General features: G+C 42.3%; 4 protein-coding genes across 4 annotated transcripts; 3 read left to right on the top strand and 1 right to left on the bottom strand.

Annotated features, from left to right (window-relative positions):
- Nucleotides 1-6,152: 6,152 nt before the first annotated feature.
- LOC134015135 (arrestin domain-containing protein 3-like) lies at nucleotides 6,153-9,464 on the top strand. Its single transcript, XM_062454484.1, has 6 exons — nucleotides 6,153-6,473; nucleotides 6,568-6,634; nucleotides 7,238-7,385; nucleotides 7,569-7,671; nucleotides 8,008-8,270; nucleotides 8,492-9,464. The coding sequence occupies exons 1-6, from the start codon at nucleotides 6,197-6,199 to the stop codon at nucleotides 8,600-8,602; spliced, it is 969 nt and encodes a 322-aa protein (XP_062310468.1). The 5' UTR covers nucleotides 6,153-6,196; the 3' UTR covers nucleotides 8,603-9,464.
- Nucleotides 9,465-11,642: 2,178 nt separating this feature from the next.
- On the bottom strand, nucleotides 11,643-13,093 carry LOC134015377 (uncharacterized). Its single transcript, XM_062454854.1, has 2 exons — nucleotides 12,729-13,093; nucleotides 11,643-12,520 (listed from the first exon to the last, which is right to left on the bottom strand). The coding sequence occupies exons 1-2, from the start codon at nucleotides 12,844-12,846 to the stop codon at nucleotides 11,922-11,924; spliced, it is 717 nt and encodes a 238-aa protein (XP_062310838.1). The 5' UTR covers nucleotides 12,847-13,093; the 3' UTR covers nucleotides 11,643-11,921.
- Nucleotides 12,176-15,685, top strand: LOC134015376 (arrestin domain-containing protein 3-like). The gene is made up of 6 exons (XM_062454853.1): nucleotides 12,176-13,432; nucleotides 13,518-13,584; nucleotides 14,001-14,148; nucleotides 14,302-14,404; nucleotides 14,514-14,776; nucleotides 14,939-15,685. The coding sequence occupies exons 1-6, from the start codon at nucleotides 13,156-13,158 to the stop codon at nucleotides 15,044-15,046; spliced, it is 966 nt and encodes a 321-aa protein (XP_062310837.1). The 5' UTR covers nucleotides 12,176-13,155; the 3' UTR covers nucleotides 15,047-15,685.
- A 551-nt stretch (nucleotides 15,686-16,236) lies between these two features.
- Nucleotides 16,237-18,968, top strand: LOC134015065 (arrestin domain-containing protein 3-like). Its single transcript, XM_062454371.1, has 6 exons — nucleotides 16,237-16,568; nucleotides 16,667-16,733; nucleotides 16,869-17,016; nucleotides 17,204-17,306; nucleotides 17,554-17,813; nucleotides 18,037-18,968. Exons 1-6 carry the CDS (start codon nucleotides 16,391-16,393, stop codon nucleotides 18,061-18,063), a joined length of 783 nt encoding a protein of 260 aa, XP_062310355.1. The 5' UTR covers nucleotides 16,237-16,390; the 3' UTR covers nucleotides 18,064-18,968.
- The last annotated feature ends 534 nt before the right edge of the window (nucleotides 18,969-19,502 follow it).

Raw genomic sequence — 19,502 nt, 5'->3', positions numbered from 1 at the left:
TTACATCGAATAGTGTTGTTTAGAATTATTTAGAATATTGAACATTTTCTACTTTTTATATTTCAGATTCTTATGTTTACCTTCCTGCCACAGTAAATTCCTTGTTTGTGTGAACTTATTTGGCGAATAAGGCTGATTCTGAAGTACAAACTGAAAGTTTAGGTCAGCTGGATTTGGTTTCAAGGTCCTACCATATGGGGAGAGCAATGACCACATGCTGGCAGATTTGTTTAGAAACAGCAGGCAAGCCCAAGGCATGTAGTTGACCTAGCTTCAATGAAACATGCCTACAATCATCCCCTGTCGTGTGCCGCAGCCTCCATATTACCACAGAAGACTCCTTGCCTTTTCCCCCCGCAGTGCAACAAGGCACAAGAGACAAGTGGGAAATGGTCTAAGTTCGGTCTTTTCTGCGGTGCCTGAATGACAGTGTGTGAGCAGTCCGGTTGCTAACTGCGAGAGGGGCTTGGCACTGCCTGTAGTGTCCCTGTGCTCACGCTTCAGTGCGCCTTCTGAAAAGTGAGAGTGTTGCTCTCCTCCTCGTCCCAGCCGAGGCCTTTTGAAGGTGAATGGTAATTGCTGAGGAAGGATTTACCCCGAAGACAGAACGAAAGCTCTCTTTTGTTTCACCGAGGTAACTCTGAACCCTGAGAGGGTACAGCGATGCCGTCGTCATATTAGCGAGATATTCAAGCTTCAGAAGTCAAAAGAGGGTTTGATAGGTGGTGTCTGTGTGTGCAGTAGGCTTGTGTGTGTCTCTGTCTGTTGGTGAGTGTGTATATGTGTGTGTTTATGTCTGTGCATGCAGCAATGTTTGCTTCCATGCTGTGCCTCAGTTTCATTAGCACTGGTGTTTCGCGCTGTGGTTATGACTTCATGGCGGTGGTATTGGCTTTTAAAGCTCAACCGCAGAGCGCAAGAACCGCGTTGGCCTTTAACGGTCTGCATTCTTTCACTGTGACTTCATCATGTGGTAAGCTCAAGGAAACCCCAAACATCTCATTTCTCATTGTTTGACTATCACATTACTGAGGCAATGGATGAGATGAACAGGCTACTGGTGGACATGGGCGTATGCACACGCACGTGCACACATACACGCGAATGCATTCGAATGATTCCATTGGTTGGTGAGTGGTGAGTTCTTGAGGTTTCGAAAGGTACAGTTATGGTAAAGGCAAGAGTTTGCATGATTGGTAATCTACCCGGTGTGTGTGTGTGTGTGTGTGTGTTTGTGTGTGTGTGTGCGAATGGGAGAGAATGTGACAGAAGGGCAGCACATACCTGAGGTATTGGGAGATAACTCCACTTTTGTGCTCGGTTGTAAGTGTTTCGTGCCCGGAGCTTTGGTGTCCAGAAACGTTCAAAGAGGTCTGCGTTCCTGATCTTTCAACACCCGTCTAGGTCCACCAAAGCCCTGAACAGCATTGTTTGCAAAGACACTATCAAAGGCTCTGCAAAAGATTAGGGTTGCCAACTGTTCCCTCTGTGGCTTCCTGTTTTGCTGCAGGAATTCTTGGTGCGAATTGCTGAAGGCCACGACAGCCCCATTTGGACGAGGCATTTCACAGCCATGCAGGCAACCTTGCCTCTCTATCCAACTCGAGGAAGGGATAAATGTGCTTTTTTTGTGCGTGTCTTTTCCCTACTGGAGTTATGCAAAGTGCTGTTCGCAGAAAGTCATGAGAAAGTACAGAAAAACGGCTCCTTTGAAATGCATTAGTGAACCTCTCTGGTTCTCGGAGACAGAGCCGCATCATGGCTGCGTCACTGTAGTTATCAGTCAGGTGGCTGGATTATATTTGCTAGAAGCCCCCTTTGGGTCTCTTTTCTCTACCCCCCCCTCCCTCTCTTTCCGTCCACTGTCCTTCTTAGTTGCTGTAAGTGGAGTATTAATGGAAAGGTGACACCGGCAGTGTGTGTGTGTGTGTGTGTGTGTGTGTGTGTGTGTGTGTGTGTGTGTGTGTGTGTGTGTGTGTGTGTACATGTGCGAATGTGTTCGTGTGTGCCATAGAGCGCTGCTTGACCCCATTCCCTCTCAGCATTTAGCTGCACACCCATCCCTCCATCTATCAATCTATCCACCCATCCAACTATCCATCCATCCATCCACCCATCTATCCTTCAATCCATCCATCCAAGATTCTTTTCCCCTCCATCCCTTCACTGCACACCGGTCCTCTTCTCAGCTCACTTGTTTCGTGCTCTCTCTCTTCCTTCCTCCATCAATCCTACTACCCTCACTACCCCTTTCTATCTGTCTCCCTCCCTCCTTCACCTCCTCCATTTTTTTTCTGCTCTCTTCCCCCCCTCCATCAGAATTGCAAATGCCAGCGGCGCACACTGCCAGAGGAGCTCTCCAATGTCATTAGACCTGGCCCTGTGGATTAAGTAGAGGAGAGGGGCAGAAAAAGAAATGACAGATCGATAACCCCCCTCAACTTCTGGGGTTTCTCACCTCACTTTAGATGTACACATTACTGAGGAACACAGACTCTCCTGTATGTGTGGGCTGACACACTAAGTCATGCACAAACATGTCCAGTTTGACTATATCACTCAAAACCACTTCAGGAGTAGCAAAAATGTAGCTTTGGACACACAGCATGCCCAGCACAAAGAGAATGTTGTTTTGTTTGTTTGAGAAGTACAATGCTTCCCACACCAGGTTAGTCCAGAAAAAAAGATGCAGTTTGTGATAACTTCATCGTTTCCAGATGGAACTCAAATTACATCCAAGCAGGTCAAAATAGCCAACACGTCATCGTTAACGATGACTTGATGTTCCTCACTGTGTGATAGGATCTCCAAGATCCAGAAATAGATAGATGTATGTGTGTGTGTGTGTTTGTGTGTGTGTGTGTATGTGTGCGTGTGTGTGTTTGTGTGTGTGTGTTTGTGTGTGCGTGTGTGTGTTTGTGTGTGTGTGTATTCTGGGTGGTTGGTTTACAGAGTTGGCAAGTAAGACCAGCTACAATGAGTTGTAATAAACCTGATACCACCCTTATCAGAGACATAGTCCATTATAAATGCCACAGCCACTAGTGTGTGTAGTATTTACGACTCCACACTGTAAAGAGTGTGTGTGTGTGTGTGTGTGTGTGTGTGTGTGTGTGTGTGTGTGTGTGTGAGAGAGAGAAACAGAGAGAAACAAAGAAAGAAGGGGTCAAAAAAGAGACAAATATAGTGTGTTTGTGTTTGTTGGGGGCTCTGTGTGTGTGTGTGTGTGTGTGTGTGTGTGTGTGTGTGTGTGTGTGTGTGTGTGTGTGTGTGCGTGTGTGTGTGTGTGTGTGTGTGTGCATCTCTGTGTTTGTGTAAGGCACACTGTCAGAGATCCTGTTGCCTCCTAGTTGAACGTGCCAAGCACTCTCCCACAACAAATAGACTTCCACTTTGAAACCATCCAGATCGCCTTTCTGCAGGATTAGTGTATGTGTACAAAGCTAAGCTACCTTTGATACACAGTATTTCCCTTCACTGTTACTGAAAACCTCTCACTGAGTGGAATTAAACTCACTGAAAGTAAATAAATGTCTTATTTTTTCCCTCAGTCAGCAAGAGAGAGGTATTTAATTCAGAGTAAAAAAATTACTGTAGTAAAAAAAACATTTGTGTTCGGTTTTCTGTGTGTGACTGATTGATGTTAACAGCAAAATAATGCCTGAACACAGCATACATTAACCCTGGATCCCCCTGGAACACCTAGCAACCCTGGAGCGCCTAGCAAACCTTGGTTTCTCTCTGTCTGTGCAATGACAGTACCAGTCTGTTTTGTTGTAACATCCGAACGATTCCTCTGCATGTGAGGTGTAAAGTGTGTGTAAGGTAAAGGGAAGCTTGAGGGAAGTTGCGATGACATCTGCTGCTGGCTACGGACGACAACTTATGACTTACTTTTGTGTCGGCTTTAAGATGCTGTTGATCCTAAAACACGATGTTACGGTGTCATAATGACTAGACTGAAGGTGCAGGATTAAAAAGACTTAGCCAAATACACTACGGAGGGTTCGCTGCACTTGTCAAGCATGTGTGTGTGTTTGTTTGTGTGTGTGTGTGTGTGTGTGTGAGCACACGCTAGCTGCTTGAAGGCTTTGTCCGTGTAAATGTGGATCTATGAAGATTGCACTGTTCTGACAGCAAAGTGCAGTGCGCCGTGGAGAACTATGCCTGTTTAGGAACTCTCTTTCTTACAAGAACAAGACATGCTCTACGTCGTGTAACGCCTGGCTCCCATACATCCCCTCACCCTGCCAAGCCCGGCGCCAGCTCAGGGCTTTGACAAGTCATTTGTTCAGTCTGTTGTGGCTCGCTGCCCCCCAGTGAGAATGACTCTCACTCCGAGGCTAGACCAGAGCACTTGAAGACCACATTTCCCTCTGCTAAGTCCATCACATAATCAGACAGTGGGTGTGGAGAGATATGAGCCAACTGTGGTTACCCTAACCCTGTGTTAGTTCTACTGTGTCTTGTAAAGCCACAAATTCAATAAATGGTGGTCAATACTACTGAAAATGTAAATATTCAATGTATACTTTGAAGGTACTCGACAGACACTCAACGAATATCATATGTCAAGGATGAATCCGTGTTTTCTTGTAAATGCTTGTGTATAGATAGTTGTATGTGTTCCAAGCATTCCCACTGTTGCCTTGTATTGAAAAAGAGCTTTGCTATGGCCACGTCATTGAGTGATGGGGATCTAGTGCCACCTAGTGGTACAACAATGCTTTATTTTCCCAGAAACAAGAAAACAAGACAGAAATGTGACATAAAGCCACATGACTGCTCAGCATATTTGACCAAAACAAAAGCTCTTTTGATAAAAATGCCATGGCTTGGTCCATTATCATGGCGTGTCTTCATAATCGCTTGGGAAAACTGTGAAAACTAGTTTGGCACCCCACCATCTTCCACCATCAATGTTTTCAAGGCAATAATGGCATTTGTAAAGGAACCACTCCAAGTGCTTCGAGGGGCCTAAATTGAACCAAAAATTACCACCACCATCACAAAATCTTTGTCTTACCCAAAGTATATACTGATTTGTTTTAACATCCAGGAATACGGAGCAGACGGCGGCGGCTGTGCCCTCGCCGTCCGCTTTGACCCTGTGGGGTTCTGTCCTCTCTGGGGGGAACAGTCTCTCTGGCCTGGGGGCTGGGAGCTCCAGCAGGTGTGGGGGTCATCACTGCTGGCCTGCTTTGAGCTGCTACAATCCTGGGTAGAGTGAGATGGGAGACACATTTCTTGCCAACAGTTTTAGAGTTACTGCATGTTTGGGCATTTGTCAATTACAGGCTAAGGTCCAAAATATCTCATATGTTACAAACAGCCCTGTAGGAAATGGGAGTTAACCCTCGTGCTGCCTTCGGGTCACATGACCCAAAGGTTCACAACGAACCATCGTTGTGTTTACCCAATTTCACCCAATACAAAAACAAATAAAAATAATTTTCTTTTAACCATTGCAATGTGGGGGGTCTGAGACAGCCCGACAGTTAAAAGAAAATGCTTCACTTTGTTTTTGTATGAGGTAAATTTGTCGCAATACGACAGTGGGTCACAATGACTGATGGGTCAGAATGACCCGAAGATAACACAAGGGTTAAGCAATGCTCCCTCCTTCTGGACATCTGGAGGCTGTCTGTCAACACAAACCCTGACACTAGTTTCTGACCCACCTCATATTCTCCAGTACTAGCTTCTTCCTTCTTGTGAAAGTTTCAGGGTTCTAAAGTGCAGAAAGAATAAACATTCAAAACGAATCTGTCCCTGCATCAATTAATATGTCTAGGGGTTGTGCAATATGTTGTGTGAAATATTTTTCTGGGTCCATTTAATGAATATGTATCGTTTATGTAAATTGATCATGTAAATCCAAACACATTTGAATACTTAATAATTCAAGTACTCACTTCATTATCTCGAACATGAACACTTACTTTGCTTACAACCTAATGAAACCCCACAGCAAACCAACATTTCGAATGCAAAGCTGAACGCAGGCAAATAGCCAACTAGGTAGACTTAGTATGATTGACGGGTATGATTCATAGAGTTATAGGTATGATTAGAAAGTATTGCCTCTGTTTGGCATGTGAAGGGTTACTGTAAGTGAAGACACGAACTGCGCCTGCCCAGACTTTCACGTTCGAGCCGGCCGGTGATGTGAATTTGTATGGTGCAAGTCTGAAGAATGGGGATACATCAAGAGACGTTCAATGATTTTAACATAAATTTCGAGGCATTAAATGAAAATGGCAGTTTCTCAAGTGATGACATAATGACCGGTGAGATATCCTTCGTAATTACGAAAATAACAAAGATTAGGTCCATTACGATATCACCAAATGGGAGAGCCCTTGTTCTTTGGACAAAACGTAAGCGTTCCCGTCGGACGATAACTGAAAAAACCTATTCAGCAGAAGTGGATTTTTTCGATTTCTGCGCGGTGGTGTTGGAGGAAAACACTGGTGAGTTAAGTAAATTGTAATAATTCACTTGTTAGACCACAACTTAATTTACAGCAACTCAACTAACCAAGCAACGATTGTGTTCAATTGACAGCGGATGGCCCCACAATACTTCAACCAGGAACCCATGTCTACCCCTTCACATTCAAACTACCAGAAGGGTATGTGTATCAGGGTTTCTCAAAATATTTTGGACAACAAACCCGTTTAGAAATATTAAATTAAATCGCGAACGCAATCTTATTAAATCATTGTGACATTTTTGTGGGGTTGTCTAGGCCTATGGGGGAAGGGCAATTACGAACATTTGCTAAATCAGAATCAAATCAGAATCAGAAATATTAGAATACAATTTTTAAATGCCCCTTCCCACAACAGGGGATGAATGGTGGGAATTTTAGATTCTTCATTTATTTATTTTAAGATTCACACGTTTTATGTAGACTCTGGGATTCTAGAACACCATCTCCCATTTTGCTGTGAATGCTCTTCGGTCACAGAATAGCTCGATCAGCTCGGCCTGGTTTGAGATACAGACACACCTTTTCTCCTCCCAGAACCGTTTTGATATCGGCTGACCCCCGGCCATGTGGTCCTGACCCCAAGTTTTCAAACCACTGCCATACATTATTTTTTTGTTTGTGTGTTTTAACAGCCTTGTAATTGCGGGATTTTGAAACAGTTTAAGGCAAAGACACGTGGTATTTAGAACAATCTATAAAGATCACTCCTATTGATCCATGAATCATTTTCTGTCCCCGCAGCAACTTCCCATCCACATTCCATGGGGTCCATGGACGTGTGGTCTACTCCCTGAAGGTTGAGATACGGCGACCATGGCATCTAGTCAAGGAGTTTGAAGTGGAATTTAACTACGCAAATCACATTGATGCCAACCACCCAAAGCTTCTGGTAAGATGTCTGTACAGTATCTGTCTGATATGTAATACACCTGGATTCATCCATTTCATCAGGCGGACTTGTGTAATGTTTCGTCATTCATACATCAAAATTCCCATTTAGTGTTGTGCAGTGACGCATGTTAATTGTAATGTTTCTGATTGTTATCCATGTCTACGTGACTGTGGTTTGTAGCATCCTCTATCATGCTCAGAAGAAACGATGGTGTGTTGTCTATGGTGTGCCTCGGGCCCCGTCGCCATGACCGCACGCCTCGACAGGAAGGGCTATGTCCCAGGTACAGTTGGAACAACCTCCTCACAATCGATTCGACATGTGCAGGAAAAAAACGTATGCACCCCTGTTGAGGGGGTCAGATGGCTGAGCGGTTAGGGAGTCGGGCTATTAATCAGAAGGTTGTTGGTTCGATTCCCGGCCGTGCCAAATGACGTTGTCTCCTTGGGCAAGGCACTTCACCCTACTTGCCTCGGGGAGAATGTCCCTGTACTTACTGTAAGTCGCTCTGGATAAGAGCGTCTGCTAAATGACTAAATGTAATGTAAATGTAATGTAATCAAGCCTTGAATTAGAACATGCTGAGATAATGTGGATACTAATTGTATTTTTACTTCAGGGGAAACCATTAACATCATGTGTGAGTTTAGCAACGCTTCAACGAGGAACGCCACACCAACTGCATCACTCATGCAGCACGAGAAGTATTCCACTTTGGCTGGGTCCAGAAAGGTGGATAACAAATCTCTAGATTCAGCAACAGGAGAGCTTGTGAAGAGTGGGAACCTGCAGGCCTACAGTGAAATGTCGCTGACCATCCCTGATACAACCTTTCTCTCCGTCTCCAACTGTTCCATCATCGAGGTGGTCTACACTGTGCTGGTAGGTATCATTCTGAGATGCAGTTTACTCGCGATTTTCAAAAGTTTCGTTTTACAGGAGTTCTATTCCTCGTTAAGGTTTCATGTAAGCACATGAAGATTTGGCCAGTCAGGATCATTTCAAGCGCAATTATCAGGACAACTATTTCCTTAAATAAAGCAGATTCAGGGTTTTTGTTTTTTTGACAGCTCTACTCTTCTACTCCTTCTTTCTCCTTGCAGGTGACTCTGTCTATCAACTGGTCCTCTGACGTCTCGGTAAGCGTCCCCATTGTGATATGTGATATTCCGGTTGATTCACCAGACACTGACGACTTTGAAGACTGTGTGTGAGTAGGATACGTGGCAGAAACCAAATCAAGGTCATGATAAAACAGCCTTATTTGGTTCAGTATTTATTAGTTTACTTCCAGAAAGCAAAAAACAACATTTTTATTTATTTATTTTCTAGATAATTGCTAAATATTATAGAATATTTTCAATTTCTTCTTGTTTTTGTCCATATTGTGAAGTGTTCTAGATCTGTTCTCAGTATTAGATGTACAGTTTTGTTACCAATGTAGGCATTACACTATTTGTGCTTAATTCCATAGCATTGTGTGTCATTGTTTGAGTTTATGCATGGTCATTGACGTTGTTGTTGCTAATAACATATTGTTGAAATGATACAGTATGCTGTCACATATCATACAATATGTGTCAGATATTTAGGTAATATTAGATGGTTTTATGTTAGAGTAGAATTATGAATTGCTTGATTAGGACATTTTTGTTGAACGGCTGTAATTTTGTTTCTATTGTCAACACTCCTGGTTTATTATGCTATACTTGAATCTCACTGATATTGTGTTCAGTGGGGATAACCTATTCATCGCAATACACTTTTAACAGCTGATGTTAGAGATATGCTGCTTTTTGTAGTAATATTTTTACCATGTCTATCTCGGATATTTTGTATTTATTTATTTATTTATTCGAAGCTACCTCAAACTCAAGTGTTCCTTAAGCTGAAGTTTTCCTGGATGCCAATTTTGAAGTTAATGAGACATCCTACAGGGACATTTACAGCGGGGGCACTCAATCAAGTTACAAATGATAATAAAATGTGTCACAACGTAGTTCATGTAGTATGAAATGTCATAGGGATGTTTACTCACTTTATCAATAAATCAAATGGGCTTAAGTCAGTAACCTGTTCATGCTTCCTGACATCTTTGTTCCAATATCCCTGCCTGTGTCGTAAGGTAAGTCCATTAGGTCCATAATCAGCCCTATCTCAAATAAAATGTAGAATAAAAACCCATTCAGCCAAATTGGATGTCTTCTTCAATCTCAGCATGGAAAGTAGTGGTAGATGTAAGTTTGTCGCTAAATGAACTATACTGTGAACAACAGCGACTGGCAATACAGTATGCTACTTCAAGGGACACATGTTTATCTCTTTACATCCCAGATACCACAAGGGTATGCTGAAGGAACTTCCCATCTTCATTCCATGGGGTCCATCGCTGTGCAGTCTACTACCTGAAGTATTAAATACTGACCAACTCATATAGCCAAGCAGATTTTGAACTTAATTGGTGCCTCTGAGATCCTGTTGCCTCCTAGTTGAGCGTACCAAGCACTTGCCCACAACAGAGAGACTTATACTTTGAAAACCAGCCAGATCGCCTTTCTGCAGGATTATGTGTATAAAGCTGAGCTACCTTTGATACATACTATTCCCCATTCGTGTTACTGAAAACCTCTCACTGAGGTATATTTGTGATTGGTTGAGGACAGGCCTGGACTGGTAATCTGGCATACAGGGCAAATGCCCGGTTGGCTGACGCACTTGAGGCCAATATGATATTTAATATATACATTTTTTTTTTTGTAGAAACTTAAAACTGGCCAACGACTGTCCCATAAAGCAGGGACAGCGGCCCATTGGTTCATTTTCCATACAGACACTGTCCTGAACCAATCACATCTCTTAACTCTTTTGGTATACTGGTGGGTGGTGTCCGACCGATTGTGGTGGGCCGGTCTGAGCAAAAATGCCAGGGCCATTTTTTTGTCCCAGTCCAGCACTGGTTGAGGATGCTGTTGAGCCTAAACACGTTACGGTGTCATAATGAACAGATTGAAATTTGCAGGATTAAAGAAAGCCATGGGCCTACACTGGGAAGAGTACAGTGCACTTGTCAAGTGTGTGCACGTGCCAGCTGCTTGAAGGCTTTGTGTAAAAGTGGATCTATCAAGATTGCAGGGTGCCATGTTAGCACCGGGGCTGTCTAGGAACTCTCTTTCTTACAAGAACAAGACATGCTCTACGTCGTGTAACGCCTGGCTCCCATACATCCCCTCACCCTGCCAATCCCGGCGCCAGCTCAGGGCTTTGACAAGTCATTTGTTCAGTCTGTTGTGGCTCGCTGCCCCCCAGTGAGAATGACTCTCACTCTGAGGCTAGACCAGAGCACTTGAAGACCACATTTCCCTCTGCTAAGTCCATCACATAATCAGACAGTGGGTGTGGAGAGATATGAGCCAACTGTGGTTAACCTAACCCTGTGTTAGTTGTCTTGTAGAGCCACAAATTCAATAAATGGCCAATTAAATTGATCTCAAATGCTACTGACTATGTCAATATTCAGCGTATACTTCAAATGTACTCAATGAATCTGATATGTCAAGGATGAATCCTTGTTTTCTTGTCCATGCTTATGTGGAGCAAGGCCGTAGCCATGGAGTAAACATTTGGGGGGGGGAAATCTGCTGGGGAGTCTGAAGATCCCCCCCTGAAAACCTTTTACGATTAGTTATGAATGATTTTTTTAAATTATGATAATTTCGGACAGCGTGCGTGGTTGCCTGTCGTAGTGTAGCACATTTCTATTTTATTTATATTTTTATATCAATATATTGGGGGGACATTTTGACCAGATTTTAATATTATGATTACGGCCCTGATGTGGAGAGTGCGTTCAAAGCATCCTCACTGTTGCCTTCCAAATATTGAAAAGGAGATTGGCTGCCACAGAATGAGGTGATGGGGGCTTAGTGCCACCTTGTGGTATGACAACACTTTATTTGCTCAAAAACAAGACAAAAGACAGTCAAGATAAAACGTGTTTATCAGCACATGACAGCTCAACACCTTATGACCAAAACAAAAGCTCTTTAGATAAATGCAATGGCTAACTGGAACTGTTCCATGATTTAAAGCATGTAGTCCAGTTGCATGGCTTGTGTTCATAGTCCGTTGGGAAGAAGACATACTGAGTGGAAAAAGGTTGGGCACACCACCATTAACACCATCAATGCTTTCAAGGCAATAATGGCATTTGTAAAGGAACCACTCCAAGTGCTTTGACTTTCACTTAAGCTTTGTGAGTAGATAGTTACAAGAATTTCACTGTTGTTTTCTTCATGACTAACAAACTCTTGTATGCACCTAATATATTTTCTATCAATATGTGCACCATCCGCTGATGGATTAACCAGTAAAAAAAATAAAATAAAGAGATCAGAGCAGACTATTTTATTTACGGCAGAGACACTGGGGGTGCCACAACAGTCGAAACCATCCCAGAGACTATCAAAATGAACCAGTAGAACAAGAAACAAGGGGAGCCACGTGGCTTTCGATCCAGCATCTTGAGAAAAGGCATCAGTCCTCCAATCTCCTGCGGCGCAGGCGGGCTGAGGGGTTGGATCTAGACAGGTGGTGGTTGGCCATGAGACGAGGCAGACCCATCCTTCTGATTGGCCGAGCACGGACCACAGAGCGATGGGTGCGTGACCCCGGGCGAAAGTGGGAGCGGGTTCGAGAAGCGGCAGAGGCCGTGGCTCTCCCCAGTGGCCTGGAGTACGTACTGCGGCCGGCCGGCCGTGTGTTGGAGGAGGGGCGGGAAGAGGGGGCGATGGAGGGAGTGTTTGTGGAGGAAGGGCTGCTGGCAGCGGCAAAGCGTTCGGCAGCCCCGGCCATGCGCTCCAGTCTGGAGCACATGGTTGACAGGAAGGGGATCAGGCGTCGGACCATCCTGTTGTGGCTGCTGACCATGCGTCTGACACTCATCAGCAGGACCCCGAACCGGAGCAGACGGCGGTGGCTGTGCCCTCGCCGTCCACTTTGACCCTGTGGGGTTCTGTCCTCTCTGGGGGGAACAGTCTCTCTGGCCTGGGGGCTGGGAGCTCCAGCAGGTGTGGGGGTCATCACTGCTGGCCTGCTTTGAGCTGCTACAATCCTGGGTAGTGAGATGGGAGACACTTGCCGACCAAAAATATAGCCTACATAAGAGTTTTGTCTTAATGGACTTGTCCAGAAAACGTCAAATGTAATACATTCATCAACTTAACGTTGCTAGATCCCTTAATACCCCCAGGATAAAATGAGTGGGTTGAAATTGACAAGATTATGGACATGCACGTGGTAAACATCAATGGCTAGGTTGCCAAATGGACAATCAAGACTTACACTTTGATACACGCTGAATTTGGGAGTAGAGAGGAAAGGTGATGGGGACTGCAACGTCTCCGTTCACCAGCTTCGTACGTCTTAACCGAAGAGGTTGAGAACTGAAAATACAACTCATTAAGGTAGCGGCGGGCCATGCAACAAACTTTTTAAAATGTGTTGTGTTTCTCGACTATGACCACACATTTTGATTAACCAAATGCAATCCCACAGCGATCCAACATTTTTTATGCGAATCTGGATGAGGCAGGTAGATGTAGAATGTATGTTTGACGGTTATGATCAGAAATGTTTAAATGTTGACCTGTTTGGTAGACAAAGGGTTAAGGAAGAAGACACGAACTACGCGTGCGCATACTTTCAATTGACCATCCTACCCCCAAGCCGGCCGGCCAAGTAGTGAATGTGGATAGTGCAAGTCTGAAGAATGGGGACACGTCAAGAGACGTTTAGTGATTTTAACATAAAGTTTAATGCATTAAATGAAAATGCTAGTTTCTCGAGTGGGGATTGTATGACCGGTGAGATATCCTTCGTACTTTCGACGATAACAAAGCTTAGGTCTATAGAAATATCCCTAAATGGGAAAGCCCATGTTTTTTGGAGAACATGTACGGGTAGCCTTCGGAGGCGTAGGATAAAAAACCATTCGGCAAATAAGGATGTATTCAATTTCAGAGCGGTGGTGTTGGAGGAAAACACTGGTGGGTTAAGTAAACTTAATTAACTTGTTGGACTACAACTTAATTTACTGCAACTCAACTAACCAATGGTTGTGTTAAATTTCAGCAATTGGCCCCACAATACTTCAACCAGGAGCCCATGTCTACCCCTTCACATGCCATCTACCAGAAGGGTATGTGTATCAATGAGACCTGGGTTTCTCAAAATATTTTGGACAACGAAATTATTGAGATAAAATACAATTGCGAACCAAACCTTAGAAACCAATGGTAGCATTTGACCTTTTGTTGTAGCCCGCGTGTGTATGGGGGGAAGGGTAAAGAACAATTGCAATACATTCGAACATAGGCCTACTTTTAATTGTTTTTTTTGTCGGCTATTACACATAATACTCAAACCCGCTTTTATTTCAGCAGACTGCATGGGTTTACATAGTTTGGAAACCAGTTCCGTAAATTAATTGGTATTTTAACAGCTTTGTTTTGCAATTGCGTTGTTTTTTACATAGGCTAATTTAAGACACACAATTGGTATACAAAAATCGATATAGATCACTCCCAGTAAATAAAGTATTTTCTATCCCCACAGCAACTTCCCATCCACATTTCATGGGATCCATGGACGTGTGGTCTACTCCCTGAAGGTTGAGATACGACGACCATGGCATCTTGTCAAGGAGTTTCAGGTGGAATTTAACTATGCAAATCACATTGATGCCAACCAGCCAAAGCTTCTGGTAAGATTGATGGTTACCCGTAATAGCTACCCCTGTATTTAAATTTTGTATTACATCATAACGTAAAATTCACATTTTGTGTTGTGCAGTGACGCATGTTAATCATAATGTTACTGATTGTTATCCATGTCTATGTGACTGTGTGGTTTCTAGGCACCTCTGTCAGGCTCAGTAGGCAAGATGGTGTGCTGTCTATGGTGTGCCTCGGGCCCAGTCGAAATGACTGTGCGCATTGACAGGGATGGCTTTGTCCCAGGTACAGTTTTAACAAACACCTCGCTGCCATTGATTGGACATTAGTAGGATGTACACACATGGAATGTAAGATAATGTGGATACTCATTTTCTGTTTCTGTTCACTTCAGGGGAAACCATTACCATCATGTGTGAGTTCAGCAACGCTTCAACAAGGGATGCCACACCAACTGCATCACTTACCCAGCACCAGAAGTATTCCACTTTGACTCGATCCAAAAAGAAAATCGATCTCAAAACTCTGGATTCAGTAACAGGAAAGCCAGTGAAGAGTGGGACCCTGCAGGCCTACAGTGAAATGTCTCTGACCATCCCTGACACGTCTCTCTCCATCTCCAACTGTTCCATCATCGAGGTGGTCTACACTGTGCTGGTAGGCATCAGTCTGAAATGAATGCGGATTGGTTGTAATTTTCTGAAGCTTTGTGGTATAGGACTTCTATTCCTAAACGATCATGACAGCTATTTCCTTAAAGGGAGCAGATTCTGGGCTTTTTTAGACAGCTGTACTCATACTCCTTCTTTCTCATTGCAGGTGACTCTGTCTATCGACTGGTCCACTGACATCTCGGTAACCCTCCCCATTGTGATGTGTGATCTTCCTGTTCACACATCACCAGACACTAATGTTTATCAAAACTAGAGAACATCGACTCGTTTTGATGTTTTTAATTATAAGATGTATCGTGTGCGTGAGAGAGTAGGAAATGTGCCAGAAAGCTGGTGCAGATTCCCTATCTTTTTGTCCCTACCAGTATTAGTTTAGCAGTGTAGTCATTACTAATATTGGTGCATAGTTAAGAATAATCAAAAAGTTCCAAATGGCTTATATATTATGAGATGATATGCTGTCACATATATCCATTATTTATGTCAGATGGTCTTATTTTAGAGTAGAATTAAATATTGTCTTGAAGACATTTAGTCAAACGTCAGTAATTTTATTTAAATATTGTCAACACTCCTGGTTTACTCCTGGCTACACTTGAATGTCAGTGGTATTGTGTTCAGTGGAAAAAACACATCCCAATACACTTTTAACAGCTGATGTAAGATATACTGCTTGCGGTAATGTTACCATGTGTGTGTGTCAGATGTTTTGTATTTATGTATTTATTCAAAGCTACCTCAAAAACGGAAGTGTTCCACAATACCAATTTTTAAGTTGATAAAACATCCTACAGGGAAATACAGTGTACAATGGGGTGTCCATGTAGTTTGAAATGTCAGAGATGTTTACTCACTTTATCAATAAATCAAATGGTCTTAAGCCACAATAACTTTTTATGCTTCCTGACTTATTTTGAATGTGAGTTCCAATATAACTGCTAGTGTCTATAAATGAAGGTACCTACCTAAGATGGTGTTTCTGTTGGACTTCCTAAGGCAGTGGCATCTGAAACGGATTTATATTAAAGGAGGGATTGCCTGACTAACAACCAAATAGTTTGAATCAGAAAAATATCTAATAATGGATGAAACGCTTGCTTGTTAGATAACCAACAGCAATTGGATACTTTATTTTCAGTATATATCAGTGAATTTTGTTTCTCGTGAGTAAATATCTCACGAGAAACTGAATTCGAATAATTTATATTCGAATTTGAATTGCTCAGTTTTATAGGTTTATTTCAATAATACAAATTTCGTTTTGTTGTGGAATGATTCAAATTGAGCAATTCAATTTCTAGTGACATACATACTTCATCCGATTAATTTATATTTGCATTTAAGGTGCTCTCATATTGCAATTATTTCATGCTCATATCTGTGGACCATGCATCAATCCTTTACTACCACAAAAATGTGTGGCAGTAGAGTGGGACCTTTATTCTGAAACTTTGACAATCCTCAGAAGACTTCTAGTAGTTGCAGTGGATTGTGTGTGTATAAAAATTGTTTTTTTTCAGGATCCGTTTTCAAATTTCATTACAATTTGAAATTTAACATATTCAATTCGAGGGCCAGTTTCTCAAGTGGCGACCCTATGACCGGCCATATCTCCTTCGACGTTAAGAGAGTAACAAACATTACGTCCATTTTCATGTCATTAAACGGGAAAGCTGAAGTTCGTTGGACAACACGTACGATGAGTCGTCGTAGGACTCGGACACATACCCATAAAGCCGAAATAGATTTGTTCACGGTCATCACAGGAAACAATGGTATGGTATGCATGTCTTATCGATCATTTAACTTGCAAACTGCAACTTGATCGACAGCAACTTTGATCAACTAATCAAAGCAGCTGTTAAATCAACAGCGATTGGTCGTACAGTACTTCAAGAAGGGGCCCAGGTCTACCCCTTTACATTCCAGTTGCCACAAGGGTATGAACGCCCTGACTATTTATGTAGGCCATCTTAACATCCGTGATACAATATAGTCTTACAAACACAATTGAAGACAAAGACAACGTCTTGAAGATAATCGGAATAAATAATCCATAAAGTATATTTCTGCAGGGACTTCCCATCCACATTCAAAGGGGTACATGGCCGTGTGGTCTACTTCCTGAAGGTTGAGATACACAGATCATTGCATATAACCAAGGTGTTTGAAACCGAATTCAACTTTTCAAGACACATTGATTCCAACCACCCACAGCTTCTGGTAAGTCTGTTTGGTAAGCCATCCACTTGGTTGTTCATTCATGTAATATTTACCTGTTGTGACCTGAAATGATATGTTACATCCTTTATGTGTTACATCCTTTCAGGTCACCACAGATGAGATGATGATATTGACTTATGAGTGAAAAAAACTGAAGTGAAGCATGTTTGTGTGACTGTGGATGTAGGCACCTCTGTCTGGGTCAAATAGCCACATGGTGTGGGGTCTGTGTTGTGCCTCTGGGCCTGTCGAAATGACCGTGCACCTGGACAGGAAGGGTTTCGTCCCAGGTACCGTTTACCAGTTACTCACTGTCATTGTTTCATGTTCCATCATTAGTTGACACACGCTTGTTACATTTACATTTACTCATTTAGCAGATGCTTTTATCCAAAGCGATTTCCAAGAGAGAGCTTTACAAAAAGTCTATAAGTCAGATAGCTGTATTGTTACATGTATTTAAACCTTGATTGAACAACATGAGAGTACACGGAAATAACCAGACACTGTTGATACTAAATTGACCTTTCACCTAAGGGGAAACCATTAAAATTGCGTGCGAGTTCAGAAACTCTTCATTGAGGAGTGCCACTCCGAATGCAACTCTCGTGCAGAACCAGAAGTATTCTGCTTTGGATACATCCGTAAGGATAGAGTGCAAGACCCTGGATTCAGTAACAGGAGAGCCTGTGAAGAGTGGGACCCTGCAGGCCTACAGTGAAATGACGCTGACCATCCCTGACACATCTCTCTCCATCTCCAACTGTTCCATCATCGATGTGAACTACGATGTGCTTGTAGGCATCAGTGTGAAGTAATAGCAGTCTAGTTGCAATTTTCTTTGTGATACAGGGCTTCTATTCTTGTTGAAGCAGTAAGGTGTCATTGAAGATATGATCAATTAGGAGCATATCTAGCTCAATGGTAATGACCACCTTTTCCTTCAATAGAGAATCTGATGTTGTGCTTTGCTTTGCTAGCTGCACTCTTAACACTTTGGTTTTGTCTCCTTTCTTGCAGGTGACTCTGTCTCCATGCCGGTCCTGAAAAATCGTGGTGATCTTCCCCATTGTGCTGTGTGATATTCCTGTTTCTGCACCAGCACGTCAATAATGATGGAGAAGCGCTCCTCAGTTTGATGTGGTTTTCATTTTTATATTAATGTACATTAATGCATATTTATACCTATATGTTCAGACATTTTGTCAAACATCTATATTTATTTCAGTATTGCTTTAACACTCCTACTGTTAGCCATGATATACATCAGTTAACCCTTGTGTTATCTTCGGGTCATTGTGACCCTTCAGTCTTTTTGACCCCCCCACGTGTCGCGACAACTTTACCTCATACAAAAATAAAGAGAAGCATTTTCTTTTAACCGTTGGGCTGTCTCACACCCCCCACAGCGCGAAGGTTAAAAGAAAAGGCTTTTTATTAGTTTTTGTATTGGGTAAAGTTGTCGCAGCACAACGCTGGGTCGTTGTGACCCGAAGGCAGCACAAGGGTTAACACAATTGAACAAATCAAGATGCCTTAAACTGTTACTGTTATTAAATATGCTGCTATTTATGTTTGTTTATTTAATCATGTATATGTCAGGGTATTGTATATATGTGTTCAAGGCTATCATTGTAAACTTTTATTATTATATTTAATCATATTATTTTATGATACGTTTTTATTATTCTAACAGATTTTTATATCACGCAAAGAATTGAGTCTGTTTACTATATAAAAATCGAAGCCTGTGTTCTGTTAGCTCTAAACATGTTTTCCTAGAGAGCAATTTTGAAGTATTGAAATATGCCAGGATATTTTCAGTGCCCTTCGGGTCTTGAAAAAGATTTATCATCATATGTTACTTCATGTTGACTGAAATGTTTGTATACTACTTTAATATTGGGGTTATTATTCTATAAACCAACACAAATGTGTTTATGCTTACATATGAGTTTGAGTTTCTGTGATAGCTTATTATACTCTTCTAGGAAGAGTCATTGGTAACTGATTCAACTTCAACTTGCAAAAACGTAAAGGCCACATTAAACGGAGGTGGGATATAATGAATGTTGCGGACTGAGGGAGATCAACAATGGTGCCAAGTTGACCTTCCAGTCATGGAATCATAGGAAAATAAAGTGCTGAAAAGTGCTTAGAGGAATAAAGTGCTAAATGTCAGGGCAGCAGCACTACAAGATCAATATGTCAATAATATAGGCCTACAACATGGATGTATAAATACAATTCAACAACCTTACGTAAGCAACAGTGTAAACAAACAAAACAAAATCCTCATTTCAAAGGTCGGAAACATTGTGAAACATTGTCGATCATCATCGTCACCATTAATAGCACACTCCCCTGGCCTGCGTTCAGAAATGGCCACGAATGAGTGCCTATTTCTGTTGCTCTTTACAGATGGGCATGGGGATCCGAACTAGGAGTATTCAGGTGAGTGTTTAATATTCAGATAGATACATAGA

The sequence above is a fragment of the Osmerus eperlanus genome, chromosome 28, assembly GCF_963692335.1.
Source record: "Osmerus eperlanus chromosome 28, fOsmEpe2.1, whole genome shotgun sequence".
NCBI classification, from domain to species: domain Eukaryota; kingdom Metazoa; phylum Chordata; class Actinopteri; order Osmeriformes; family Osmeridae; genus Osmerus; species Osmerus eperlanus.
The sequence above is the reverse complement of the archived record's forward strand: the minus strand, read 5'-3'. Positions and strand labels throughout refer to the sequence as shown.

Excerpts from the sequence above, each read along its gene's own strand:
- LOC134015135 (XM_062454484.1), top strand. The coding sequence starts at position 6,197 with ATGGGGATACATCAAGAGACGTTCAATGATTTTAACATAAATTTCGAG. Across the intron at positions 7,386-7,568 it reads CCAACCACCCAAAGCTTCTG|CATCCTCTATCATGCTCAGA; the intron begins GTAAGATGTCTG and ends TGTGGTTTGTAG. Across the intron at positions 8,271-8,491 it reads AGGTGGTCTACACTGTGCTG|GTGACTCTGTCTATCAACTG; the intron begins GTAGGTATCATT and ends TTCTCCTTGCAG.
- LOC134015377 (XM_062454854.1), bottom strand. The coding sequence starts at position 12,846 with ATGAGTTGTATTTTCAGTTCTCAACCTCTTCGGTTAAGACGTACGAAG. Across the intron at positions 12,521-12,728 it reads AATTCAGCGTGTATCAAAGT|TGTCTCCCATCTCACTACCC; the intron begins GTAAGTCTTGAT and ends TTGGTCGGCAAG.
- LOC134015376 (XM_062454853.1), top strand. The coding sequence starts at position 13,156 with ATGGGGACACGTCAAGAGACGTTTAGTGATTTTAACATAAAGTTTAAT. Across the intron at positions 14,149-14,301 it reads CCAACCAGCCAAAGCTTCTG|GCACCTCTGTCAGGCTCAGT; the intron begins GTAAGATTGATG and ends TGTGGTTTCTAG. Across the intron at positions 14,405-14,513 it reads CAGGGATGGCTTTGTCCCAG|GGGAAACCATTACCATCATG; the intron begins GTACAGTTTTAA and ends TGTTCACTTCAG.
- LOC134015065 (XM_062454371.1), top strand. The coding sequence starts at position 16,391 with ATGACCGGCCATATCTCCTTCGACGTTAAGAGAGTAACAAACATTACG. Across the intron at positions 16,569-16,666 it reads GGTCATCACAGGAAACAATG|CGATTGGTCGTACAGTACTT; the intron begins GTATGGTATGCA and ends TTAAATCAACAG. Across the intron at positions 17,307-17,553 it reads CAGGAAGGGTTTCGTCCCAG|GGGAAACCATTAAAATTGCG; the intron begins GTACCGTTTACC and ends CTTTCACCTAAG.